The sequence below is a fragment of the Diabrotica virgifera genome, chromosome 10 (genome assembly GCF_917563875.1).
Source record: "Diabrotica virgifera virgifera chromosome 10, PGI_DIABVI_V3a".
NCBI lineage: Eukaryota > Metazoa > Arthropoda > Insecta > Coleoptera > Chrysomelidae > Diabrotica > Diabrotica virgifera.
In genome coordinates, this window is record NC_065452.1 from 31296614 (window position 1) to 31321743 (window position 25130).

At 34.1% G+C, this 25130-nt stretch overlaps 1 protein-coding gene across 1 annotated transcript in view; it reads right to left on the reverse strand.

The window, feature by feature from the left end:
* LOC126893184 (lysine-specific demethylase 6A) overlaps positions 1-25130 on the reverse strand; it is a 434968-nt gene that overhangs the window by 392556 nt on the left and 17282 nt on the right. The window contains exons 4-5 of the mRNA XM_050663138.1: positions 22192-22348; positions 15773-15884 (exon numbers count right to left, since the gene is read on the reverse strand). Coding sequence (XP_050519095.1) covers positions 15773-15884; positions 22192-22348 — 269 coding nt within the window. The remainder of the gene's footprint in view (positions 1-15772; positions 15885-22191; positions 22349-25130) is intronic.

Genomic DNA, 25130 nt, shown 5'->3' on the forward strand with positions numbered 1-25130 from the left:
GAGAGCGCTAAAATAAGGTCAATGCAATTACAGTCAACAATAGGGTACATAAATTTAGTACCAGTGAGAATGGAGGGATTACTATATGCAGATGACCTAGTAATAATAGCAGACAATAAAGAGAAAATGCAAAAATTAATCGATATCTGGGTGGAAGAAATAGAAAATTTGAAAATGGAGATATATGTAAAGAAAAAGAAGTCCATGATAGTAACCCAAAAGAAAAGGGAAGAAATAAACCAAACGATATTTAGGTGCAAAAACGAAATCATAGAAACAGTCTCGAAGTTTGAATACCTGGGAGTAATAATATCAGAGGATGGAAAGCTAGATCAAGAAATCTCATACAGGACGAAAAAAGCAAATAAGATCTACTATGCACTAAATAAAACAATATTTGGAAAGGAAGAAATAGATAAAGAAATAAAACTGAAGGTATACAATGCAATATCTGTACCAACTTTAATATATGCAAGTGAGACATGGGTAAACAATGCAAAAATAGACAGTACAATAAACGCAGCGGAGATGAAGTAGCTGAGAAAAATAGCAGGAAAAACGAAATTGGACAGAATAAGAAATGAAGATATTAGACAAAGACTGAAACAGGAATCGATAATAACCAAGATCAAAAAAAGAAAATTGAAATGGTATGGACACATTAACAGAATGGACCAGGGAAGACTACCAAAGCAGGTGATGGAATCAAAAAGATATGGTAAAAGAAGGAAAGGGAGGCCAAGGAAGAGATGGATCGACCAGATTATAGAAATTGGACAGGAAAAGGAAAAACACACCAACAAATGGAAGAGTTAGCAAAGGACCGCAAGCAATGTAAGATATGGATAGATGATGAATAAAACCTCCGACGCCCCTGAGAGGCATAAGGAGTTTCGAGAAAGAAGACGATAATAAAAAATCACTTAAATCGGACAAGAGGTTTAGGAAATTCAAGACATCAAAAAGGGCCCGTTTTTAAGGTGGTGCGGAGAAAGATAAATTAATAATGCAGGGAAAGATTCAAGGAAGGTATTAGAATAGCAATGATGATTGCCCAACCTTCGTCGCGGAGATTGCACGTAAAGAAGAACTTAATTTCTTGGAAAAGTGTATATATCTATAGCTCATCTGCTAATTATTTAATAATTTCTTCCAATGATTAAGTTATTAAAAGTTGACAATTTACTAATTACAGTTCAGCTACAAAAGTTGAAAATTTGCTCCAATTTATCAAAAACATCCTCAACACTATTTTTTAATACACTGTTTAGAGTCTCTTATTAAACGTGAAAGAACAGCAATGGTAATTTGCATCCACTGTCCAGTCCCGCACACCTGTTCCAAATATCGTGACAAGGTGTTATGACGTCACCATGACGTAGTACTTCTTGATGAAGGCACGTCCGGAATATTGGCCTTCGTGACCCAAATGAATTTGACGATTTTTGCTTGGCTCCCTTCCACATGTTCCCCCATTAATGTGCCCTTTATTATTTGTGTTTTAAATAAATAAGATACATGTAATGTTTGAATTTATGATTTAATTATCCGAAGTTTTTACACGCACTGAAAGAAAACGAGGGGGAATTGGAGCTGTAGGTTAAAAGAAGTGTTGAAGACATTCCTGAATGTTTTAATGAATTCATAAATTTAAAGGGTATTTTTAATCAGATCTAGTAAATATATACAGTCCGTACAATATAGATACCGTTGCACGTCATTATCTACGTCAGAGATCTAAGTTGACATTGTTGCCTAATTACAAAAAATTCTTGAATTCATTTTAAATCAAATATATCACATAATTATTGCGGACGTGAATTACGCAACAAAACAAATTATTATTCAATGTAAATAAATAAAAACATTAGAAACAGAAAACAAGAATTAAGTTACGTTATACCGTGTTATACATTAAAGTAAATAATAAAAACAATAAATGTAATAAAACAAATACTTATGGTAAAGAATAAAAACAAATTTGAAGTGTCAATACCGCAACTGTCAAATAAATGTTACCAATTTATGTCAAAATGTCACCTTTGTTCGATCGCAGAGTGTAATCCGAACAAGTGTGCTTGATAAAAACGCTTTATATTCCACTTATAAAAATTAACTGAAACAAATTAGGGTATGTTTCTTTAAATTTACATTAATAGAGATCTTCCAATACTATTTCTACGCGTAATTTTTTGCATAATATCGTTGTGGTTACAACAGTGGCGTAGCTAGCCCCACAGGGGCCCCCTATCAAAGTTTGTCGCGGGGCCCTTTTCCACGACTGATAAGGAATAGTGCTAAAAAAATGTTTAATAAAAGCAGCAAAACGCTTGTATACAATAGAATAGAAATATAATGTACTTAATTATCACTGAAAATTTTACAATTTTATGGACAAAGTTTACAAAGAGTAGGAAAAAACAACAACAAATTAATATAGTTTACTGAAATTACATAAATCGTCAATAATACAAAATAAAAGATAATAAACTAAAACAAAAACAATCTGTTGCAAAATTTAAATAAATTGCAAATTGTATAATCCAACCTTAGAAACTAATAAGTTCTCCGTATTACACCCAAATATAGATAAAAATACTTTAGTTACTTGTACATAAAGGTATACGGAACTTGGGGAAAGATGTTGCAGTATAACTCAGTGGACGGGATCGGTAGTTCTGATTAGGTGTTGCTTGAAAGACATGTACTTAGGTGTTTACAAATTAAGCAAACAGTTTCTAGAATATAGAAGGAAGTGTTAAAATTCCGTGATCTTTGAAGTAGCTTCTGCAATGTGTTGTTGTATTGGGCTGCAATAAGGTATCCAAACAGATATCTTATTGCTCTTTTTTGTAATTTAAAAATAATATCGGATTCGGCAGCTGTGCTAGAACCCCAAAAAGGAAGACCATATCGAAGATGAGACTCGGAAAAAGAAAAATATGTTATTTTGGAAGAGACTAAATTGATTTCCTTCGAAACAGTTAGGTATTACTGCATAGAAAGCTGAGGCTAGTTTCTTATTTAACAAACCGATAAGAAGGGACCATTATTTTTGTTTGCTGTCTAAAAAAATACCAAGAAATTTTACAGAATTAACGGTACTAATCTGGCTGTTATTAAGAAGCAAGGGTTGAATAATGCTACTGTCTTATCCACCTTAAAAGATAGTAAATTAGGGTCGGACCAGGTTTTTATTGTAAGTTGATCAGAAACTATAGTTGCATGAAGAGTTGCCATATTTGAGTTGCCATATGTGAGAATAAAGTCAGTATCATTTGCTCTAACCAGTTGTTACCCCGAAGAAGAAATACCTCGAATTCCGTAGATAAATACAATATATAGATAAAGAATAGATTACAGCAAAATATACCCAAACAATACACACTGTTTCAAACATATTCAAAGGTATAGCGATTACAGAAATTGCAATTTAGCATTATACATTATACAGTGTCTCACACACAGCCAATGGTGAATGGACAATGTACAATGAAAAGTAGCTTGAAACCAAAAAGCTCTATTATTATGTAATAACGGCGAGCGGCGGCAAATAGATATACATAGGTATATACTACATACAATTTTTAATAAGATAGATAAAGAATCCATTACACGAAAAGGTCGATATCCAAACAATACACACTGTTTCAAAGCGTTTTAATTTTGTTCAAGTTTTTTAACTGGCACTTTTGTTTAGACATGTTGCGCCGGGGCCCCTGAATGTCTGGGGCCCCGTATAATTGATACGGCTGATACGGCGGTAGCTACGCCTATGGGTTACACCCGAAAAATAAACTTGAAACCATAAGAAAAATAATTATGCTCATATGTGCCCATAATAAGTTCTCATATGTATGTCATTGCATTTTTGGAAATTACTATGGGTTTAAGTTTATTTTTCGGGTGTAACTACAATATTATGTAAAAAATTATGTTGCATCGCCGATTTAAAATTCTTCCGATTTAAAAAATTATGTTGCATCGCATTTATCTCGAAAACGGTTGAGTTTAGCGAGATGAATGTAGTATACCTTTTTTAAGTAAAAATAAAAGAGGAATAAAAGTTTTAATGCAAAAACTATGTAGAGTGGATAATAAACAAAATTTGACGTATTAAATGAGCGCCGAAAGACGTATGTGGCGCCCTCTGCGTAATACATAATTTTTGGTGGCGAATTTAGACTTCTCGTCCCAAAAAACACCCACTTACCAAATTTCGTGTTGTGATCCAAAATCAAATTCAAGAATAAATGAAATAAAAGTTTAACTTTGATACCCTGTATTTCGGTTATTATCAACTTTCGTACTAAAGTAAGTTAGCTTAAATCGACCTATTTTAGGCTTAGGAATCTGAGGTTTAGCTATGGCCCATTCGTTACCAAACACCCTGTATATGAGCTGGCTAATACATTTTTTATGGTAACCGGTGAATTGCTTGAACGTAATTACTCGAAATCAACTGCTCGAAAACGAATTGCTCGAAATACAAATTGCTCGAATAAAAAAAATTATATATCTTAATATTTATTCATAATAATCCAAAATATAGACATCAGAATAATATTTTAAATATGACAAATTATGTGATATTCCACTTATATTATAATCGGATATTAATTTATGCTGAACAAATATTCATTACAAATCTAAAATATCTTTGAATTTTGGAAATAAAAAAAATAACGGTTTTGATTTAGTCTCATTATGATAATTAGGGATTATGATAATTTCCAGGTATTACGGAAGGATTAAAATTAAAATCATTACCTTAATTTTATCGAAAATTGGCTTCGCGGATTCCAAAATGCAAATAAGTTCTGATAGGTTATTGCAATTAATAAACAATTATGAACAACAAAAAATAATATTTATGCGATTATGTACATATTTGTCATATTAAAATTATTTTCCTTACGTGTATTTAGGTACATATTTTGCATTATTGTGAATACATATTTGGATAAATATAATATAATTTTCTTTTTTATTCGAGCAATTTGTATTTCGAGCAATTTTCATGTAGAGCAATTTGTTTTCGCGCAACTGATTTCGAGCAATTGCGTTTGAGCAATTGACCTAGAATAATTTTTTATATTTAAAATATTATAAAAATTATTAAAGTATGTATGTATATTTACATAATGTGTTTATACAAATGCCTGTAATAAAGGTTAATGACGAAAACGTTTATAATAAATACTTTTTCTGGTTAATTTTGTAGTAATCAGACAGCAAGTAAAATTTCATTTTAACTTTCTATGAATAAGTTTCAGTGTAACATTTTTGTAACAAAAAAATCTACATAAATATGCCCAATGAAACACATATACAGTGCGGGCGTAATGTATGGAAACATAAACATATCTGTGACACCTCATGTTATAGTAACAAAATGTTGGTTATGTATAATATTAGATGGTCCAGTGATTTAAATTTTTTATATTTTCGACGTTTCCAAATGAACTTAGTTTCTGAGATATATGTGTTACCGGCCAAACCCGATTTCAGGAAAAACTAGTTTTTTTGGCCTAGGCCAAACTAGTTTATCCTAATATAAAGGCGCACACTTCAGGCCAAACTAGTTTATCCTGAAGTGTCTGTTTTTATATCAGGATAAACTAGTTTAGCCTGATATAAACCAATTTAATCTAGTTGAAAGTACATAATTGATTACAGATTGGTTGCTGATTTAAACGTACGTGTAGAAGACACTATTAAGAGTTGTAAGACTTTTAAATATTTAGGGTAAATGATAAACCGAGATGGCACTTGCATGAAAGATATAGAAATGAAAACAGCACGGGGAAAACAAGTGATATGGAGGAACACTCTAACTAAAGAAATAGAAAAAGAAGTAGAATGCTCAATTACAAAAAAGTTGTGGTAGTAAAAGTAGAGCCCTGAGGGCAAATGGTACGGGCATTTACAAAGAATGCCGGAGCACAGGTGGCCGAAAAGATTACTGGACTGGGACCCGCGGGGAGGAAGATGGAGAGGAAGACCTGCTGTGAGATGGAAAACTCACATAGGAAATGCTATGATAGATAGGGACCTCAGAGATGGCGACTGGGAGAATAAAGTGCTGTGGAAGACGAAAACGGAAAACTCATAATGGGAAAAAGCTAAGAAGAAGGAAGTAATTCAGCGAACTAGTACGGCTTAATATAAATAATAAATTGAATAAAATACTTTGTTCTTGCAAAAATAATCAGTTTTATTAAAATTATAATTATTCGTAACAAACAAACAATAATATTGAGTTATATTCGAGGTCGGACGGACAGACAGCCTAGGTCACCTTTAGTACCATCCTTGGATTATAAGCTTTCATTTGACACCTCATTTGTCATTCTACCTGGTATAATGACGGAGGAGTTGAGTTCACGGACAGACAGACGGACGGACAGACGGACGGACGGACAGACGAACGTGGATAATTCAACGTTTACATTTTTTCAAAATTGGTGAAAACAATATTAATTCGTACTCGATTTTATTCGTAAGTGTATCTTTTCTTTTAATTTTTGGAGAAAAGCTCATCCTTTTATTTATTATTTTTTATATTATTTAAGTATACAAGAATATATTGATTTATAGCATGTATCAATATCTTCATTCGATGTATCATATAATCGTTGATTGATGTATTGCCCTCCAATACCTCAATCAACGATATAATACAATATATCGATGTATAATTTTTTTGCCATCCCTGTTGGGACGTGATTTGGGAATTCCCCGCATGTAAAAGTCCTTACATGTTCCCTAAATTACTTTCGACTAGCCTAAATTGGTTTAGACTAGGCCGTACTTGTTTATTTTGAAGTGTGAGTCTTTATTACATCAATATACACTAGTTTGGCCTAGGCCAAACTATTTTGACCTGATGTGTGTGTATTTATATCAGGATAAACTAGTTTGGCCTACGCGAGATAGGATAAACTAGTTTGACCTAGGCCATACTAGCTTATCCTAACGCGCTTAGGCCAAACTAGTTTTTCCTGAAATCGGGTTTGGCCGGTAACATAATATGTACTGATATTATGATTGTAATATGTGGATTTTTAAATGGGACCACCCGTATATTTTACAATCTTTTGTTACAATTTTTAATGCCGATGAAACATAATCTGTTAATGGCCAATATTGACCATTAATATGCAGAATCTTGGAAACACCTTTTTATTTAGTAATTAATATTGCTGTATAAGCAGAAAGCGGTTAAATAATCTAGAGGTGTCAAATCCTGGAATCTTGCAGGCCATTCGATAGATCCTCTTCTTCCAATCCAACGATTTCGAAATGAATTGTCTAGAAACTCACGAACGTCTCGAAGATAATGAGACGGTGCTTAGCCTGATTTTTATTACTGTTAAGCCTATTTTCAAAACCTATCCCAACGTATCTACTGACAGTAAAGTACATACGTAATGACAATAAAACCTGGTTGATGTAACGAAATGAAACCGATACTCATACAAAAAACAGAAAGGACTTTTTTAAACTTACACAAATACCAAGTGGACCATTTTATTTTCTCCTTATTAGACGGTTGTAATAAAAATGTTTTTACCAATTTCTGCATATTAATGGTCAATATTGACCATTAACAGGATATATGCTGTATCGGCAATGAAAAGCTGTAACAGAAGATTGTAAAATATTTGGGTAGTCCTATTTAAGGACTACCCTTATTGAGACTAACGTTTACTAAATGCTACGTATAGTCGGTGCTGCTATATGGCATAGAGGGCTGGACAGTCAAAACGAGGGATATAAACAGACTAGAAGCCTTCGAAATGTGGCCTTATCACCGTACCTATCTTAAAGATACAATGGACGGCGAAAGTAACAAATGTAGATGTCCCTAAAAGAATCAACCAAGAACGCCAGCTTTTCGAAAACATCAAGAAAAGAAAAACAGCGTATTTGGGTCACATCATGCGAAACGAAAAATACGAGTTCCTTCAACTTATAATCCAGGGTAAAATTGAAGGCAAGAGAGGAATAGGACGCAAGAAAATGCCCTGGCTCCGAAACATAAGGCAATGGACAGGGATTAACGACATACAATATCTGATACACATTGCATGAAACAGAGAGTTAATGGAAAATGTAATCGCTAACATCCATTAGTGGATTTGCATCTGAAGAAGTCCTACTTAAAAATACGCATTTTATCTGTATACCTCAGAAATTGTACATTTGGCAACGTTGAAAATATAAAATTTTAAATCGCTGGTCCATCTAATATACATAACCAACTTTTTTTTTACTATATCACACGGGGTGTTACAGATATCTTTATGTTTTCATATTTTACGCACCATATATTTTACATCATCACTATACAGGGTGTTTGGTAAAGAATGGACCATAGGTTAACCGTAAATTCCTGAAATTAAAATAGGTGGATTTAAGCTAACTTACCTTAGTACGAAAGTTGATAATAACCGAAATACAGGGTGTTAAACAGGGGGTTAAAAAGTTAAACTTTTATTTTACTTATTTTTGAATATTTCCTGATAGGCATGGAACAACAACACGAAATTTGGTACGTGGTGCTGGTACTGTACACCCTACTAAATTATGTTAAACACACATTTCTGGCTACTATCAGAGGCGTACGACTGGGGAACGTGAATGGTTGACCCTTCCCAAATTCTACGCCACTGGCGGAATTTCTATTTTAGTGAAATTTTTGGATTCTCCAATACTTTCTATGTAAATAATATACTCTTCATTCGTATCGATAAAGCGATTAGTTTTCGAGATATTTGAAGCTAAAAACGAAGGAGCATAATATACATTAATCATAATAACTGTGCGTTTTCATTTTTAACTTCAAATATCTCGAAAACTAATTACTTTATCGTTACGAATGAAAAGTATAATAATTGCATAGAAAATATTGGAGAATCTAAAAATTATGCTAAAATAGCAGTTACGTCAGTGGCGTAGAATTTGGGAAAGACCAACCCTCCACATTTCCCTGTAGTACGCCTCTGGTATTAACCAGAAACGATTATTTAACATAATTTAGTAGGGTGTACAGTACCTACACTTTCTGCCAAGTATGACACGGATATGTCAAATTGTTTGAAAGTATTATTTTTTTTTAAATAATTTATTCCTTATTTAAAACTTTAAAAACTATTTGTGCCCTGTACCTTATCACTTTTTGATATATCCTTATGATACTTATGTAGGTACAGTACACCCTACTAAATTATGTTAAATAATCGTTTCTGGTTAATACCAGAGGCGTACGACAGGGGAAAGTGAAGGGTTGACCCTTCCCAAATTCTACGCCACTGACGTAACTGCTATTTTAGCATAATTTTTAGATTCTCCAATATTTTCTATGCAATTAATGTACTCTTCATTCGTAACAATAAAGTCATTAGTTTTCGATATACTTAAAGTTAAAAATGAAAAGGCACAGTTATTTGGATTAATGTATTATGCTCCTTCGTTTTTAGCTTCAAATATCTCGAAAACTAATCGCTTTATCGTTACGAATGAAGGCTGTTATTTACATAGAAGGTATTGAAGAATCCCAAAATTGCACTAAAATAGAAATTCCGCCAGTGGCGTAGAATTTGGGAAGGGTTAACCATTCACGCCCCCGTCGTACGCCTCTGGTAGTAGCCAGAAACGTTTGTTTAACATAATTTAGTAGGGTGTACACTACCAGCACCACTTACCAAATTTCGTGTTGTTGTTCCATGTCTGTCAGGAAATATTAAAAAATAAATAGAATAAAAGTTTAACTTTGACTCGGTATTTCGGTTATTATCAATTTTCGTACTAAGGTAAATTAGCTTAAATCCACCCATTTTAACATCAGGAATTTACGGTTAACCTATGGCCCATTCTTTACCAAACACCCTGTATATACTGGGTGGCCAGAAGGTTCCTTTACAGTAATCAATTGTTTTTGTTATCCTACACAGAGAAAAAATGCAAAACACAAATTATTTATTAATTGTTTATTTATCTAAAACATTGGTATGCATACCTACATTGTCGCAACACAAGTTAATACGACACCATGTTCGTATATTCATACGTCTCATGTCCTGAGTCACTGACGTAAAAGCTTGGCGAACTCCATTTCGCAAGTTCTCAGTCGAAACATTAACAATCAGAATTACATATTCTATGAGTTAATTTGATAACAAGTACAATAACTTATATCAACTATAGTATTGTACACTAATATAGCGTTATGAGGTACATCTCCCAGCGGTTTCACCTCAGTTTCAGCGAAGATCTATGGGCCATAATCTTCGCAATCTTCTGTTGTTTAGTGGCTGCAGTAGTGGTAATTAATTGGTTGGGGTTGCCTTCCAATTTCTCATGGTGTCTATTGGCTCTTTCTTGAATTACTGTGCTGACTAACGGGATGTTTAGGTCTCTATTTAAGGTCTCTATTAGGACTAAAGGGTTTGGTTGGAAATGTACCACGGGGCATTTGCGATGGTGCGTAGAATTTTTGATTGAGTTCTTTGGATAATTTTTGTATTTGATTTGCTGGCACAACTCCATAGTTCTATACCGTACGTCCATATAGGTTTGATGACTGTTTTATAAATGAGCAGTTTGTTCTCAATTGAGAGTCGAGATTTTCGACCTATAAACCAATTAATTTCTTTCACTCTCAACTCAATTTGTTTCTTCTTCCTTAAAATGTGTTGTTTCCAGTTTAATTTAGAATCAAGATGAAGCCCCAGGTATTTGACGATATTCTGTTGGGGATTGACTTAGTTTCATTAGCTTTTATCCTCCATTTCTTTAACCACTGTCCAATTTGGTCTAGGTGTTCTTGAAGTTTTAATACTGCAGCTGTTGGATCCTCTTCAGTTGTAAATATTGCTGTGTCATCAGCGAAAGTTCCAATGGTGGTTTGTGGAGAGGTTGGTAAATCGGATGTGTACAGTGCATAAAGAAGTGGACCCAGTATACTACCTTGTGGGACTCCTGATTGAATTTTGTTACGGTTTGATAGTTAATCCTCCACTTTAGTTTCAAATTCTCTGTGATTTAGATATGATTTTAATAAGTCAAAGTATTTGTTGGGTAGAGATTTTTTGATTTTATAAAGTAATCCTGGGTGCAATACCTTATCAAATGCTTGGCTGATATCCAGAAAGGCTGCTGTGCAATATTGTTTATTGTCCAAAGCTCTATTAATTACATTTGATATGCGATGGCATTGTTGCACTGTAGAATGAGCTTGTCGGGATCCAAATTGGTGTTCTGGGATAAAGTTTTGGAAATCTACGTCGCTCATAATTCTTTTAAGTAACAGCTTTTCAAGAAGTCTTGACATTATTGGCAGTAGACTTATTGGGCGGTATGATGAAACATCCGTTAAAGCTTTACCAGGTTTCGGTATCATAACTACTTGGGCAATTTTTAATGATTTAGGCCAATAATTAAGTCTTAAGATTGCATTTAATATGTACAATAACTTCATTATACCTTTTTTAGAAAGTTGTTTTAGCATTGTTGCTGTTATGAGATTAGTGCCTGGTGCCTTCTTTTCATTCAAATGATTAATTTCATCTTTGATCTCCTTCGGTGTAATTAAAGTTAGTCGCTCTCGTTGATTAATTGGCAAGGCTAGTTCCTACTCTACTTCTTGTACTTGGTCATTGTCGTGTGGCTTGAAGACTTCAGTTAGATGTTCAGCAAATAAATCAGGTTTTTCTTTGTTGCTTTTTGTCCATGGTCCTGGTGGTATTGAGTTTTTCCGAATTGGAGGTGAAGTATTTATTGGTTTATATTTGTTTTTGATTGGTTTACAGATAGTTATCTTGACGAGAAAGGTTTGACACATAGTTTTCAAATGAGTTGTTTCTCATCGTTCTAGAGCTGTTTTTAAGTTTCTATCTTTAAACATATCTGCGTTTTCTAACCTCCTCTTTAATGAAACCCCACAATGCATTATCCGGCGTTGTTAAATCTGGACATTTTGGAGGGCAAGGCATTGGTACAGGATATTTTGGAGAACCTCGTCCAATCCATCGATCCTGGATTCATTCACGCGGTTGCGGATAGTCAGAGCAAAATGGAGTGGAGCGCCATCTTGTTGAAAATAAACCGTGTCAGCAGTTCCCTGAGCTCTCAATTACGGTTCAGCGGAACGACAACAAACATTATTATCATCATCATTCATCAACCTCTTGCATCCACTGTTGGATATAGGTCTCCTCCATATTCTTCCATTGTCCTCTATCTTGTGTCTTCTGTATCCAATTTTCCACTGTTTTTCTCAAGTAATCCCATCCTTTTGGTGGTCAATCTCGGTATCTTTTATCTTCTCTAGGTCCCCATTCTATGAGTCTTTTGGTCCACCTATTATCATTTAAACGTTCTACATGTCCAGCCCAAGTACAGGATTTATATTAAGAAAAAAAAATCCAAAAAATTAAGAACAATTCATATCGATTTAATTTTTAAAGGTCTTACACGAACATTATTGTTTATAGTAGAATAACTAGGTGACATTGATGTCACAACGTAGGGCACTCGTTTCGAGAACGAACTAGTCAGCTATTTTGATATTATTAATATTTTACGGTCGATTCGGTGTCGGCAATAAAAACAATTACGAGTTTATTTATCGATAAGGAGAAAGTATTGCAGATCATTCTTTATTCTTTATTCATTATTTAGATATCAAGTAGTTAGAATATAGACTTTGCCCACCAACTCGTTACTGGTATAGTTAGTGTTGATAAATAAATATATATCTGGTAATAGTGTTCGACTTAATCAACCCCATCATAGGGGGTAACTACCCCCGCCACCATACCATCTCCACTTGTCTTGTGCAATTTTTTCTATGACATCTGTCACTTGGGTCCTCTCCATCTATCCTATTTGGTACCATATCGCTTCTTGTTATTCCCAACATTGCTCTTTCCATTTTTCTTTAGGTTATTCTCAATTTATTTGCAGAATGTTTAGTCAAAGTTATGGTTTCGGAACCATATGTTATTACTGGCAGTATGCATTGGCTGTAAACTTTTTTCTTCAAGCAAATCGGTAGCGTTCCTTTTAGAATAAGTCGCATCTTGTCAAATGCTGCCCATCCCAAGCCTACACGACGCTGGATCTCACAAGTTCGATTGTCTTTTCCTACTCTAGTTTCATGCCCTAAACAGATATAGCTAAAAACCTGATGTACTTCGTGCTCACCTACTCTCATAACATCACTTGGAACTAGATAGATAGATTTAGAGAGGTGGCTTTCTGGCCTATTCCACTGCGACCTTTTCAGATCTATTGTGGTCCTCTAGTCCTAGATAACATTCTCTAGCCTGACCCTTTTTAAAAAGTCTAATAGCTTCGAGACTGAACCTTCCATGTAGCTATTTGCCGTTGGATTTTGTTCTCCTAATGCAAAGAACCGCACATTTGCCAGACTGTCACAATGACATAAAATGTGCTCTGCTGTTTCTTCTTCCAGGTGACAGAATCTGCACAGGTCATCATCTGCCAATCCCATCAGCTTTGAGTGCCTATTCAGCTTACAGTGCTCTGTTAGCAGACCTACTATGGCTTTGACTGTTTTCCTGTCTTTGCTTCCGGTCTTCTATCAAGCATGTCGACGACTCAACATGAACATATCCACGCAGAAAACAAAATGCATTACCATTGTGAAAGACCCAATAGATGCAAGCTAGTGGTAGAGGGGAAACCCATAGAACAGCTAAACCAGTTCAAATATCTGGCATAGAGTTATCAAGTTATCATGACCCAGCCAGAGACCTAAGAGGACAAATTCACAAGGCCGCTGTCTTGTCCGGATGTTTGAGAGATGTGGTCTGGAATAACCCATATATGAGAATGGACAGCAAAGTTAGAATTTATAAAACTTGCATCAGACCTGTTATGACCTATGGCATTGAATCAAGAGAAGACAAAAATAAAACCAAAAGCATGCTACGAACAGCCGAAATGAAGACACTAAGAGCAATAGCAGGGAAGACAAGAAGAGATAGAATACGAAACAACATCATCAGGGAATAATGTGGCGTGCAAGATGTAGTCAGATGGGGCAGGCAAAGACGAAGAGAATGGTTCAGTCATGTAAAAAGAATGGAGGAGCACAGACTAACAAGAATTGCTCTAGAATCTAGAAGGAAAACCAGCAGGCAAGCGTCGTCCGGGGAGACCACCAAAAAGATGGAGAGATAGCTGGCAGTCTACCTCTCAAGAAATACTTCAACGTCGGAATTAACAGATCGACAGATCTACAACAAGTATAAGAAGAAGAATATTAGGTCTGCCGTAAATTTTGGCGAATGTTCTGTAATGACCTGTTTCACCTGTCCTGGTGAATTCCTCCACCATTCCAAAGATTTGTTCCGTTCTTGTAACTGCCTTTGCAACGCCGCAGAAGGGTTCCGGTCCAACTAATGGCATTGATGAGCTTTGTTTGGCCATTTCATCTGCTTTTTCATTGCCCTTATGACCCTTGTGCCCCGGTACCCAGGCTACCGTAACCTTGCTACGATCTCCTAGTTTATTTAGGGCACTCACACAATCCCATACTAGCTTAGAATTTACCTCTACAGAATTGAGTGCCTTAAGCGCTGCCTGACTATTTGTGAAGATGGCAACTGAACAGAACGTTCTTTTCTGCCTTTCTATTTCTTCCACGCAGTGATGGATTGCCGTTATTTCCGCCTGGAAAACTGTGACATCCTTTGATAGACTAACCGGGAACTGAATTCCTTGATTTGCCCCTACTATGCCGGCTCCCACACCTTCCGATGTTTTTGAGCCATCAGTGTACCAGGTAGCAACAGCCTGTATGGGTACACCTTCCTTCCAGTCTTCCCTGCCTGGTATATTAATTTTGAACTGATTGTCAAAGCTATATCTCGTTGCTGTTGCATCGATAGGCTGCCCCATCACAATATCGGCTTTTAGTTCCTCGATTAGCTTTCTATTGTCAGCACCATGCACCTGGCTTATATGTGGCTGATCATGGATTAATCTGTGCTTCACTGACCTGGCTTCGCCCTGCACAAAGATATGAAGTGGTGGTAGATTCAGCAGGACTTCCAGCGCTGCTGTAGGAGTGGTTTTTATGGCCCCCGTAATACACAGGTATGCTAGCCTTTGTGTATTACCTAGCAGCCTTATTGCTCCCACTTGCTGCGTCTTTGTCCACCACGTCACCGAGCCGTAGGTTATCATGGGTCTAATAACCCTTGTGTATAACCATAGAGTCATTTTGGGGTTAAGCCCCCAATTCTTACCACACATTCTTCTACATCTGCCCAAGGACATAGTAGCTTTTTGTGTGGTTTTTAGGATGTGAGTATTCCATGTAAGCCTATGATCAAAATAAACCCCAAGGAACCCCACTTGGAACTAAATTTGTCATGTATTTTGCTTTTTTGAAAGTTTATGTTCAGGCCTACTTGTTCTATTGCTTGTTTTAGTTCTTCCATCATTGTGTGAGCTACATTTAAACTCTCGGCTATAATGACAATGTCATCTGCAAAGCGAAAGTGGCTCAGATATTCACCATCAATTCCCCTTTTAGTCCAATCCAGTTTTTTAAATGCGTATTCCAGAGCTGCAGTAAATAGTTGGCCAATACCGCACCAACAAACATTGGCGCGGTGTTAAAACATTATTATTACTGTAAAGAGACTTTCCGCCAGCGCTGTATATATAAATACTTCATATAATATGAAAGGAATAAACCGCAAACATATAAGAAAAACAAAATTAAACTCACCACTGGAACGCATTGAAGTGAAAATACACCAATCCTATTCCATATAAGAAAGTTGTGTCCTGCCAGTGGTTTTCCGCTTGTGTCTTATAGAACATTTGGTACGCAGATAATGCTAGAAAAAAATATTATTTGAATAAACTAAGAAACAATTCCTAATATGTTTAAGCAGGGTTTATAATACAAAAGGTACAGGATTATTCACTATATTTTGACTACCCTGTAAACTGCTTTATTTGCAGAATTAGAAAAAAATGTAAAATACAAAATTTATTCGATTTTTAAATCATGATTTTTTGACATATATAGGTATCGTACTACTGACGTCATCCATCTGGGCGTGATGACGTAATCGACTATTTTTTAAATGAGAATAGGGGTCGTGTGCTTGCTCATTTGAAAGATTATTCAATTCTCTATTCAGTAATATAAACATTAAGATAATTATTTATACAGGGTGTCCAAAAATTTTTTCTTTAGTTAAATTAATTGACACAAAAAGAAGTATGTAAATAATTTATTTAATTCAAAATATCTTCTACTGCTGTTGGAAAACAGAAATAAAAGTTTATTGCACAAATAAACATTGCTGTTTGCTTAAATCCAATGTTCAAACTGCCAAGAGGCAGATGGGTGGCAGCTTGAACATTGAATTTAAGTAAAAAGTAATGTTTATTTGTTCAATAAACATTTATTTCTGTTTTCTGACAGCAGTAGAATGTATTTTGAATTAAATAAATTACATACATTCTCCCTTTTGTGTCAATTAATTTAATTAAAACAATTTTTTGGTCACCCTGCATAAATAATCATGTTAATGTTTATACTACTGAATAGGGAATTGAATAACCTCTCATATGAGCTGGCAAACGACCCGTATTCTCATTTGAAAAAAATAGTCGATTACGTCATCACGTCCAGATGGATGACGTCACTAGTACGATATATGTCAAAAAATCATAATTTGAAAATCGAATAACTTTTGTATTTTACATTTTTTCTAATTCTGTAAATAAACAGTTTAGAGGGGGATCAAAATAATAGTGAATAACCCTGTACATAGTCCATACATATTTTTGAACAAAAAACGTTGACGTATTAAATTATCCAGGTATTTTAAAGACAAAATTATCTTCTATCCCTTTTCTTGCCCTGCTTCTTTTGTTTCTTTGCGTTACCGCGGTTTTTGAAGCCATATACTGTGGCACTACTGTCTATTTTATATATTTTCTCCTTTTAAAAAATTGTATGTTTTTGACAAGTTGTACATAATTTTTTAAAAGCCTGACAAACTTTTTACATTCTGAAATTCCGAATAACCGGAATATCGTCTTTAAATCATTATTTTTATATTATATAAATCCATAATCATAATCATATCCATTTTTCTTTGCTGACTCCATCGTTGTGAGATCCATCCGTTTGTTTCATTAGCCATTGTATTCGCAACAAATGAGTTAGTTTTACAAGGAAGGGTTGTTAGCCCTTCGCTCAACCCACTATTCATCGGAGAACCAAGGCTCCCTTCTTCGTCAGCCTTGACCACACCTTCCACTGGGGGTTGGTTACCCAATCTCCAGTGGGGTTGCTCAGATTTCCCGTGTGTACCAACTTCTAAGTAAAGATAGAAATTGAGTAGGAGCGGCTAAGTGATGCCAACAGGATATAGCATCATGTATTGTGGTTCACTACCCCTTTAGAGGCCTTTTCTTCTGTCTTCTTCTTCTTTTGGCATCATAACCCTGGATAGGTCTTTGCCTGTCTGGCTATGTCCTTCCATTCAGATCTCTCTTGTGCCCATCTTCTCCATTGTCTTATATTCCTGGTTTTCAGGTCGTCTTCCACGTCATCTAACCATCTCGTTCTGGGCCTCCCTTTTCACCTTCCGGCTCTCATTGTAATATTTTCTTTGATGTTTTTGCACCATCTTGCCTCTGCACATGCCCGAGCCATGACAGTCTTTGACTTTTCACAAATCGTACAATATCATAACCTTCATTCAATTCATTAACCTCGTTGTTTCTCCTCATTCTCTATGTGCCGTCTTCCTCTTGCACTAGGCACTAGGCCATATACACCCGTGTTGAGCTGCCCCCCCACTACTTAAAAATAGGAATATTGAATCGATTTTTGCGGCAGAATTACGAGCTATTTATGAGCTCTTGAAATGATATATTTTCGATTTCTGAGCTCATCCCCTTTCCGAGTTGTACTTAAAATGCATTAAATTAATTATTTGGCGATTACATATCATTTAATAATTTATGAGTTCCCAAATTACGTGCATTTAGATCAGTAAATTGCAATTTATTTTGTATAGTGCAGTCAATGAAGGTAAAAATCAACGATTACCTTCAATTTCGGTGAACCTTCATCGATTTTCACGAAAATTGGTCAGTGGTTAGAGGATACCTCAAGAAACATAAGTGACATGGTACCACCTTGCGCCTTTACCCTGAGGGTGGATACCGCCCCTTCTCGGGGGTGAAAATTATTTTATAAAAAATAACTGCACAAATCAATAAAAGGACAAACTATAAGCAAAATTTGTTATATAAAGTTATTAAAATAAGTTAATACTTTTTAAGTCATTAAAGATCAAAGATTTTAATTATTCGTGAAAAAAAAAATGCATGATTTGAAACGGTTTTTCGTAAATCACTGAAGAACTGTAAGTTTTTACAAAAAAGTTAATAGTAGTTTAATTCGTATAGCTTATATTCTAAGAACTCTTAAATCACGCGCATTTCGATTATTGAGCTACAACCCCTTCGCAAGAAAACCATCCCATATTCCCGGCTTAAGAGAGAGTTGTACTTAAAATAATTTAAATTAATTATTTGGCGACTACATATCGTTTAATAATTTATGAGCTCGCAAAATATACGCATCTCAATTATTGAATTGCAATTTTCGTTCTATAGTGCAGTCACTGAAGGTAAAAATCAACTATGGCCTTCGATTTCGGTAAATCTCCATTCATTTTCACGAAAATTGGTGAGCGGATAGAGGATACCTTAAGAAACAAAATTAACAATAACAACTTGCGGTTTTAGCCTGGGGATGTCACCCCTTCTCGGGGGGTGAAAATTACTTTATTAAAAATAACCCCACAAATCGAGAGAGGGACAAATTCTAAGCAAAATTTGTTATATAATGTTATTAAAATAAATCAATACTTTTTCAGTTATTAAAGATCAAATATTTTAATTTTTGTGAAAGAAAATGCATGCTTTAAAGCGATTTTTCATAAACAACTCAAAAACAAGTTTTTACAAAAAAGTTTTCATCACTAAAATTGAAGCTAATAAAAAATGTAATAAATTGCTTACTTGAAAAACCCTTTAATGTTAATTTAAAGTAAGTTATAGGTAATTAAATTTATATTTTTTTTTCTGCGACTATTCAAATCTAAGGATTCAAGCTTAAATATTCTTTTCGTCAAGATATAAGAAATTTGACCTGACGCTGGTGGGATGTCCCTACCGATTTAGTATCATAATAAATAGTTGACGTTACTAATCCCTCAATTGTCTTTGCGACGGGTGGCAATAGTTTTGGAACAGCTACTAGGACCGTACTTTATATTATTTACAGAACTGACTCGTTACCTATCAATGCAAATAAATTATTAAAATTAAAATTTCTAGACAATGTATTAAAAATTTTGTTTAAAATGTCTGAAGTCGGTGAAGCTAGTGCTAAGTGTAAAACACGTGTACATTTATCTGATGATGCCAAAGAAATTATTAGGAATGTTTATCAAACTGTAAAAGAAGATAATGCAAATCCAGAAGACGGTAAATTCCTCATCAAGACAACATCTCGACTGACAAGGATGCCATATACAACAATTTATTTTTTTCCGTCTAAACTTCAAATTTTATTTTTCTATGTTATTTTCTGTTATTTTTTATTATGTTAACTTTTTAATTCTGATTTTTGCTACCACTCTTTTAATCTTTTATTGTTATTATCATTAATTTCCTTAATTTCTTTAATTTGTTCATTTCTCTTATTTCATTGTACATAATAATATACCTATAACTACACAGATATAAATACGTAATAAATATAATGATATGATATTTAAATCTATATTTATTATTCCAACCCCATTAAAATATTATATCTACTTGAAGACTTGAATTTTTTTTTGTTAAGGGGATGGGTACGAACTTTCGGCTTTAAGCCGTTACGTTATTACCGAGGGCCGAAAGTCCCTGAAAACTTCTATAATGTTTATTTTAATTAGTTACAGGGGTGAAAAACTAAGAGAAAATTTAGTGTGATTTTTAATTTCAAATATCTCATTCAAAAGAAACTTTTAATTCATTCCAAGGGACTTTCGGCCCTCGGTAATAAAGTAATTTTTCATTCTGCGTTTAAATTTTTCAAAAATACTTACATATTAGTTTTCTCAGGATTCGAAAAAAAAATGATTACATTTAAAACACATTGAAAATTTTGACAGGCGTCAAAATTTTGCATTTGTTCCTTTCCCCTTAATTTTAGCGAATCCGCTCCTGGAGGGATTGTTGTTTGTTATTATGATACTAAATCGGTAGGGACATCCCACCAGCGCCATGCCAAATTTCTTATATCTTGACGCAAAGATAACAGGAAAGCGATGCATTTTATAACACTTACTAAATACTTGTCAAAGTACTTAGAAATACCTATCAAATGAGCTCCAGAAAAAGTTGATAGCATCAAAAATTATACTCCAAAAATTTTTGCAAAAAAATGAATTTTTTTTAATAACTCTGTAAATTTTTATGATGTCAGGCACATCCAACTATTTGAAAGGTAATTTCAAGAGCTATAGAACTGTATTACATTTTTAATCTTTCAAATACTTTATTTTTTTTAGGATAATAGGTTAAAGGGCTCCAGTTACATTGTTCTCGTAGTAAAATTTAGGCTTAAACGTTTCTATCTTCATTATTTTGATTCATATAGAAATCAAAAGACAAGTAAAATTTTTGCTAATAAAAAAACTCAAATTTCGTTATCTATAATTTTTTACGTGTGTCGAGTATTGTTGGTGTTATTATTTTAAATATGATTTAAAAAAATCAAAATTTTTTAAATTTTCGTAAATTATGTGCTTTTTATAATAATAAACTCCAACAATACTCGATACACGTAAAAAATGATTGATATCGAAATTTGAGTTTTCTTTGATTAGCAAAGATTTTACGATTTTAATATTTATGATATTTTTTTGATTTCTTACGACAGCATTTTATTAAAAAAAAAAACTTTTGAAAAGACGATAGAAGACCACAGCCAAAACTATAAAAAAATGTACAGGGTGCTATTAAAAAAATAAAGTTAGGCGTTGTAACTAAGGGATGAATATTTAGGGGATGATTTTTTCTATGCCATATTAAAGTGTATTGCAAATGGAATAGACCAGTTTTTGTCCCATTCGAAAATCTCTATGCGTTTAAGAGATATAACCTGGATAAATTAGTCTGGGACATACATATTATATAGGTACGTAGTTCTATGTCGTATTCATAAGCATTTCTTGTATAGTTCTTAGTATGAATATATTATCTGTAGTGGCTATGGAATAATAGCGGTGTTAAGCGTATAGAGCTCAAAGCCAAGTACATCCAAAAGGAGGGGTTATAACCCCCAAAACCACCCCCTGGTTACGGGGGTGTCCATTCCTCCGGAATTTGCTCCTTGGTCCATATTAATGTTATTAGGTAATGAATTCTTCCCCAGAGTTCAGATACTCCTTGTTTTAGTAATATTATGCTGCAATTCCGTCCATTCTTGGCGCTTTATTGTTTTTTAGTTTCTGTATTCTTTGAACTACTTCTTCATAACTCGGATTTTCAATGTGCTGCTCCGCCGTATAATATACTGTTTCGGTTTGATCATTTCCATTGTCTACATTTAGGTTTTCCTCGAAGTATTCTTTCCATCTTGGTATAATTTTTTGCTTCTCTGTTAGTAGTTTCCGTCCTTGCCTTTACATATCGTCAATTTTGGTCTAAATGACTGTGTGCTTTCTTTTATTCTTTTATATAATTGTCTGCTTTCTCGTCTGTTGTTATTCTCTAGGATTTCTTGTACTTGTTCTTTCAAAGCCTCCCTTTTTTTCTTCTGCATATTCTAGTCGCTATTTTCTTCAAATTATATCTATTGTCCACTACATATTTATTCTTTCTGCATTATATTAATTATATTTTCAATCTACAAAAATTTCTGTTTTCTTTTCTGTATTTAGCTGAAAAAACTCCAACTGCTGGTCTTCAGGTTTTAGTGTCTCAGTGCTAACTGCAGTTATGTTTTTAGTGATCCATACATATCTCCCACTATCAATGTTTCTAATTTTATATGCAAACTGTTTTTATAATTGTAATTTTAGATCCCTACTAAAACTATTGTAATTTTAAAGTTACCTTTCCTATAGTCTTCTAACAACAAATGGAAATGGCCCAGCTTCACCCATGTTTTAGGATCTATACTAATGTTTTTATTTTGATTATTTGCGTCATTTTCATTTGCTTTTTGTTGCCTTCTAGCTTGAACAACCATTAATTGAAGATATTTGACAGCCTAAAAATTAACAAACAATATTATATAATTCAAACAATATAAGTATTTAGTTTTATAATATCAAACAAAGGAACAACTGAAGACGATATAAAAAATAGACTAGAACAAACAAGATACTGCATACGAAAATTGAACACAGTACTGTGTGATAAAAGCATCAGTATAAAAACAAAAAGAGGAATATAATATAACACCATGACAAGAGGGAGACGGCCATAGCACCATTGACATATTAAGCATAGACCCGGCATACTCACCAAAAAAGCGTAACACGGCAACAGCTTGGAACCAGCCGATTGGTGGTCTATCTATCTCTCTTAACCAAACGATCCCGCGCATGTGACTGACAAAGATGGCTAGACCACTCAATCCTATGTCGAAGTTACACCCCGATGCATTGAGTGGCATATCCCTAGCCAAGTCTATCCTCTTTACATGTCTCTGCATAGCACACCCCCACCTAGCAATGTAATAGGGATATTCAAGGTCAACGCACGTTTGCTAGGTTGCGCCCTTCCACGGGATGGCACTGCTAGTCTCATTTCTGAAGGTTGCTGCACGTCGTTCGTTCAGCTCGTTCTGTCACTTTTTTCTCAGTTTTCATTTCCTTGCGAAAAATACGACGCCATATTTATTTGTTTTTTTATTTTTTCATAAATAGTGTTTAAATAGTGCATCCAGCAACAAAAAGTGTAACGTGAATTACAGCAGTTGTGTTTTATTCCAAATATATACAATTTTGGTGTGGTTTAAACTGATGAATAAATAATAATATTGTGTAAATATATGTGTAATAAGGTAGTTGTGTTTTAAGTTTTTACATTGATAATTGATGACAAACATATTTTATGAACATACATAATATAAACATTTTTATTAATAAACATTGTATTCTATGTTTTATTCTTTAATTTTTTAACCACTTTGGCATTTTAATGTAATGGAAAATAAATATAACCTCAAAATAGCACAAGAAAATCCAAATAGTATACGAATTATAAACGCTTATTGATAAATACATACAGGTATATTTTTATCAATCAACGATATAAATATTATCGTATAGGATAAGGATTTTGTTTTCTTTTGTTATTTTAAGGTTATATTGATTATCCTTTATATTAAAATGAGTTCTCAATCTCAGTTAATTTTACAGGTCTTTTGAATTTACCGCCATATGGCATATAGTTAGTGACAATCATCGTTTCACTCGTTAACACGGAACTTGCATTGCTAGGTGGGAGTGTGCTGTGGAGACAGAGACGGCAACGTTGGTGTAGTTCCGATAAGTACTGTTTACTGTTTTGTTTTTCGGCTACAATAAACCCGAATTACGAGTGTTGTAACGAGAAATAATTCGGAATACGTATGGTACTAGTGAAGATTATACACATTCTCATCAAGTGGTGATGAAATATAAGAAAAACATCTAAATGAAGTACATAAGAGTTAACCCATGGAAGTGAGGTTATCTGACAAGAAGTCAATGAGAGCCAGAAACACAGTTCCGTTCGTTTGAATTGCGGTGTTGCCAGAGTGACTAAAATTTCTGGTGTGCCAAATAGGAAAATTACACTAATTACGAAGACGCGAACAACAACACTGTGGTCGAGATAAACCCTCATTCTATGAACCGTTGAGGTGGAACGGAGGTTTTTCGCTCGGCACGCAGATTCGATCTAGAAAAAATGGACGATATAAAAGAGTGGTTATTTGTAATGAAAGACTAACTGAAAATAAGTTTAAGGAATTGAGAGCAGAACTCCTACGGTATAGAAAAGAAATAGAGGTATTAAGAAAAAAAAATTCGACACTGGCGTCAGCCGGTAAAAGAAATAAAGATTATGTATGTATGTACCATGACAAGAAGTATCCTGACTTATGGGTGTGAAAATTGGATAATAAATAATAAAACCAAAAACAAAATAAGAGCAACAGAGATGGAATTCCTAAGGAGAAGCTGCAGAGTAACAAGAGATCAAATAAATAATATCGAGATTAAGAAAAGAATGGGAATAAAGTCAGATATAATAGACTACATAGACCAGAAGAGATTAACCTGGTGCTGACATGTCAGAAGAGCAGACCAAAAACATTGGATAAACAGAATAACAGATTGGAGCCTGGTAGGAAGAGAGGTAGACCCCGAAGATCCTTCAGAGATGAAGTGGACGAAGTAATCGAAAGAAGAAATCTGCAGGAAGGGGACTGGAAAATAGAAAGAACTGGAGAGAATGGTTGAGTGAAGGAATACAGTGAAAACTGTGGAAATCCTTAGTATATATAAAAAGAGAATGCATTTTTTTATAAAATGAGAAGGAACAAATATATTGTCAATTTTCATTTAAAAATGAAATAAATAAATCACACAATAATCAATAATTAAGAAAACAAATTTTAAAAGTAAAATTCCAAAGAAATGAGTAGAAATGAGAACGAATTTTGAAAAAACCTTTACAACTTAGGTACACTTTTTCCTTCTTATTGACCTGTGGACACTGGATATAAGCTTGTATAAAGAGAAGAAAAACAAGAAAGAGAATAAAGATACAAATGAAAACTATAAATAAGAATAAACAACTAATTCATATTATGGTATGGTTATAATTAGTGTCATCTATTGTTTCTGGGGCCTACTGTATACAAGAAAGATAAGTAACAGTATAAGTAAGGTTGAGTGGGGTAAGTTCGGACTGGTTTTTGTTAAATTTGACTTAAATATATTTTTTTGGAAATTATATTTCATTTTCTTGGTATCAACGTGGAGTAACATTAATACTCT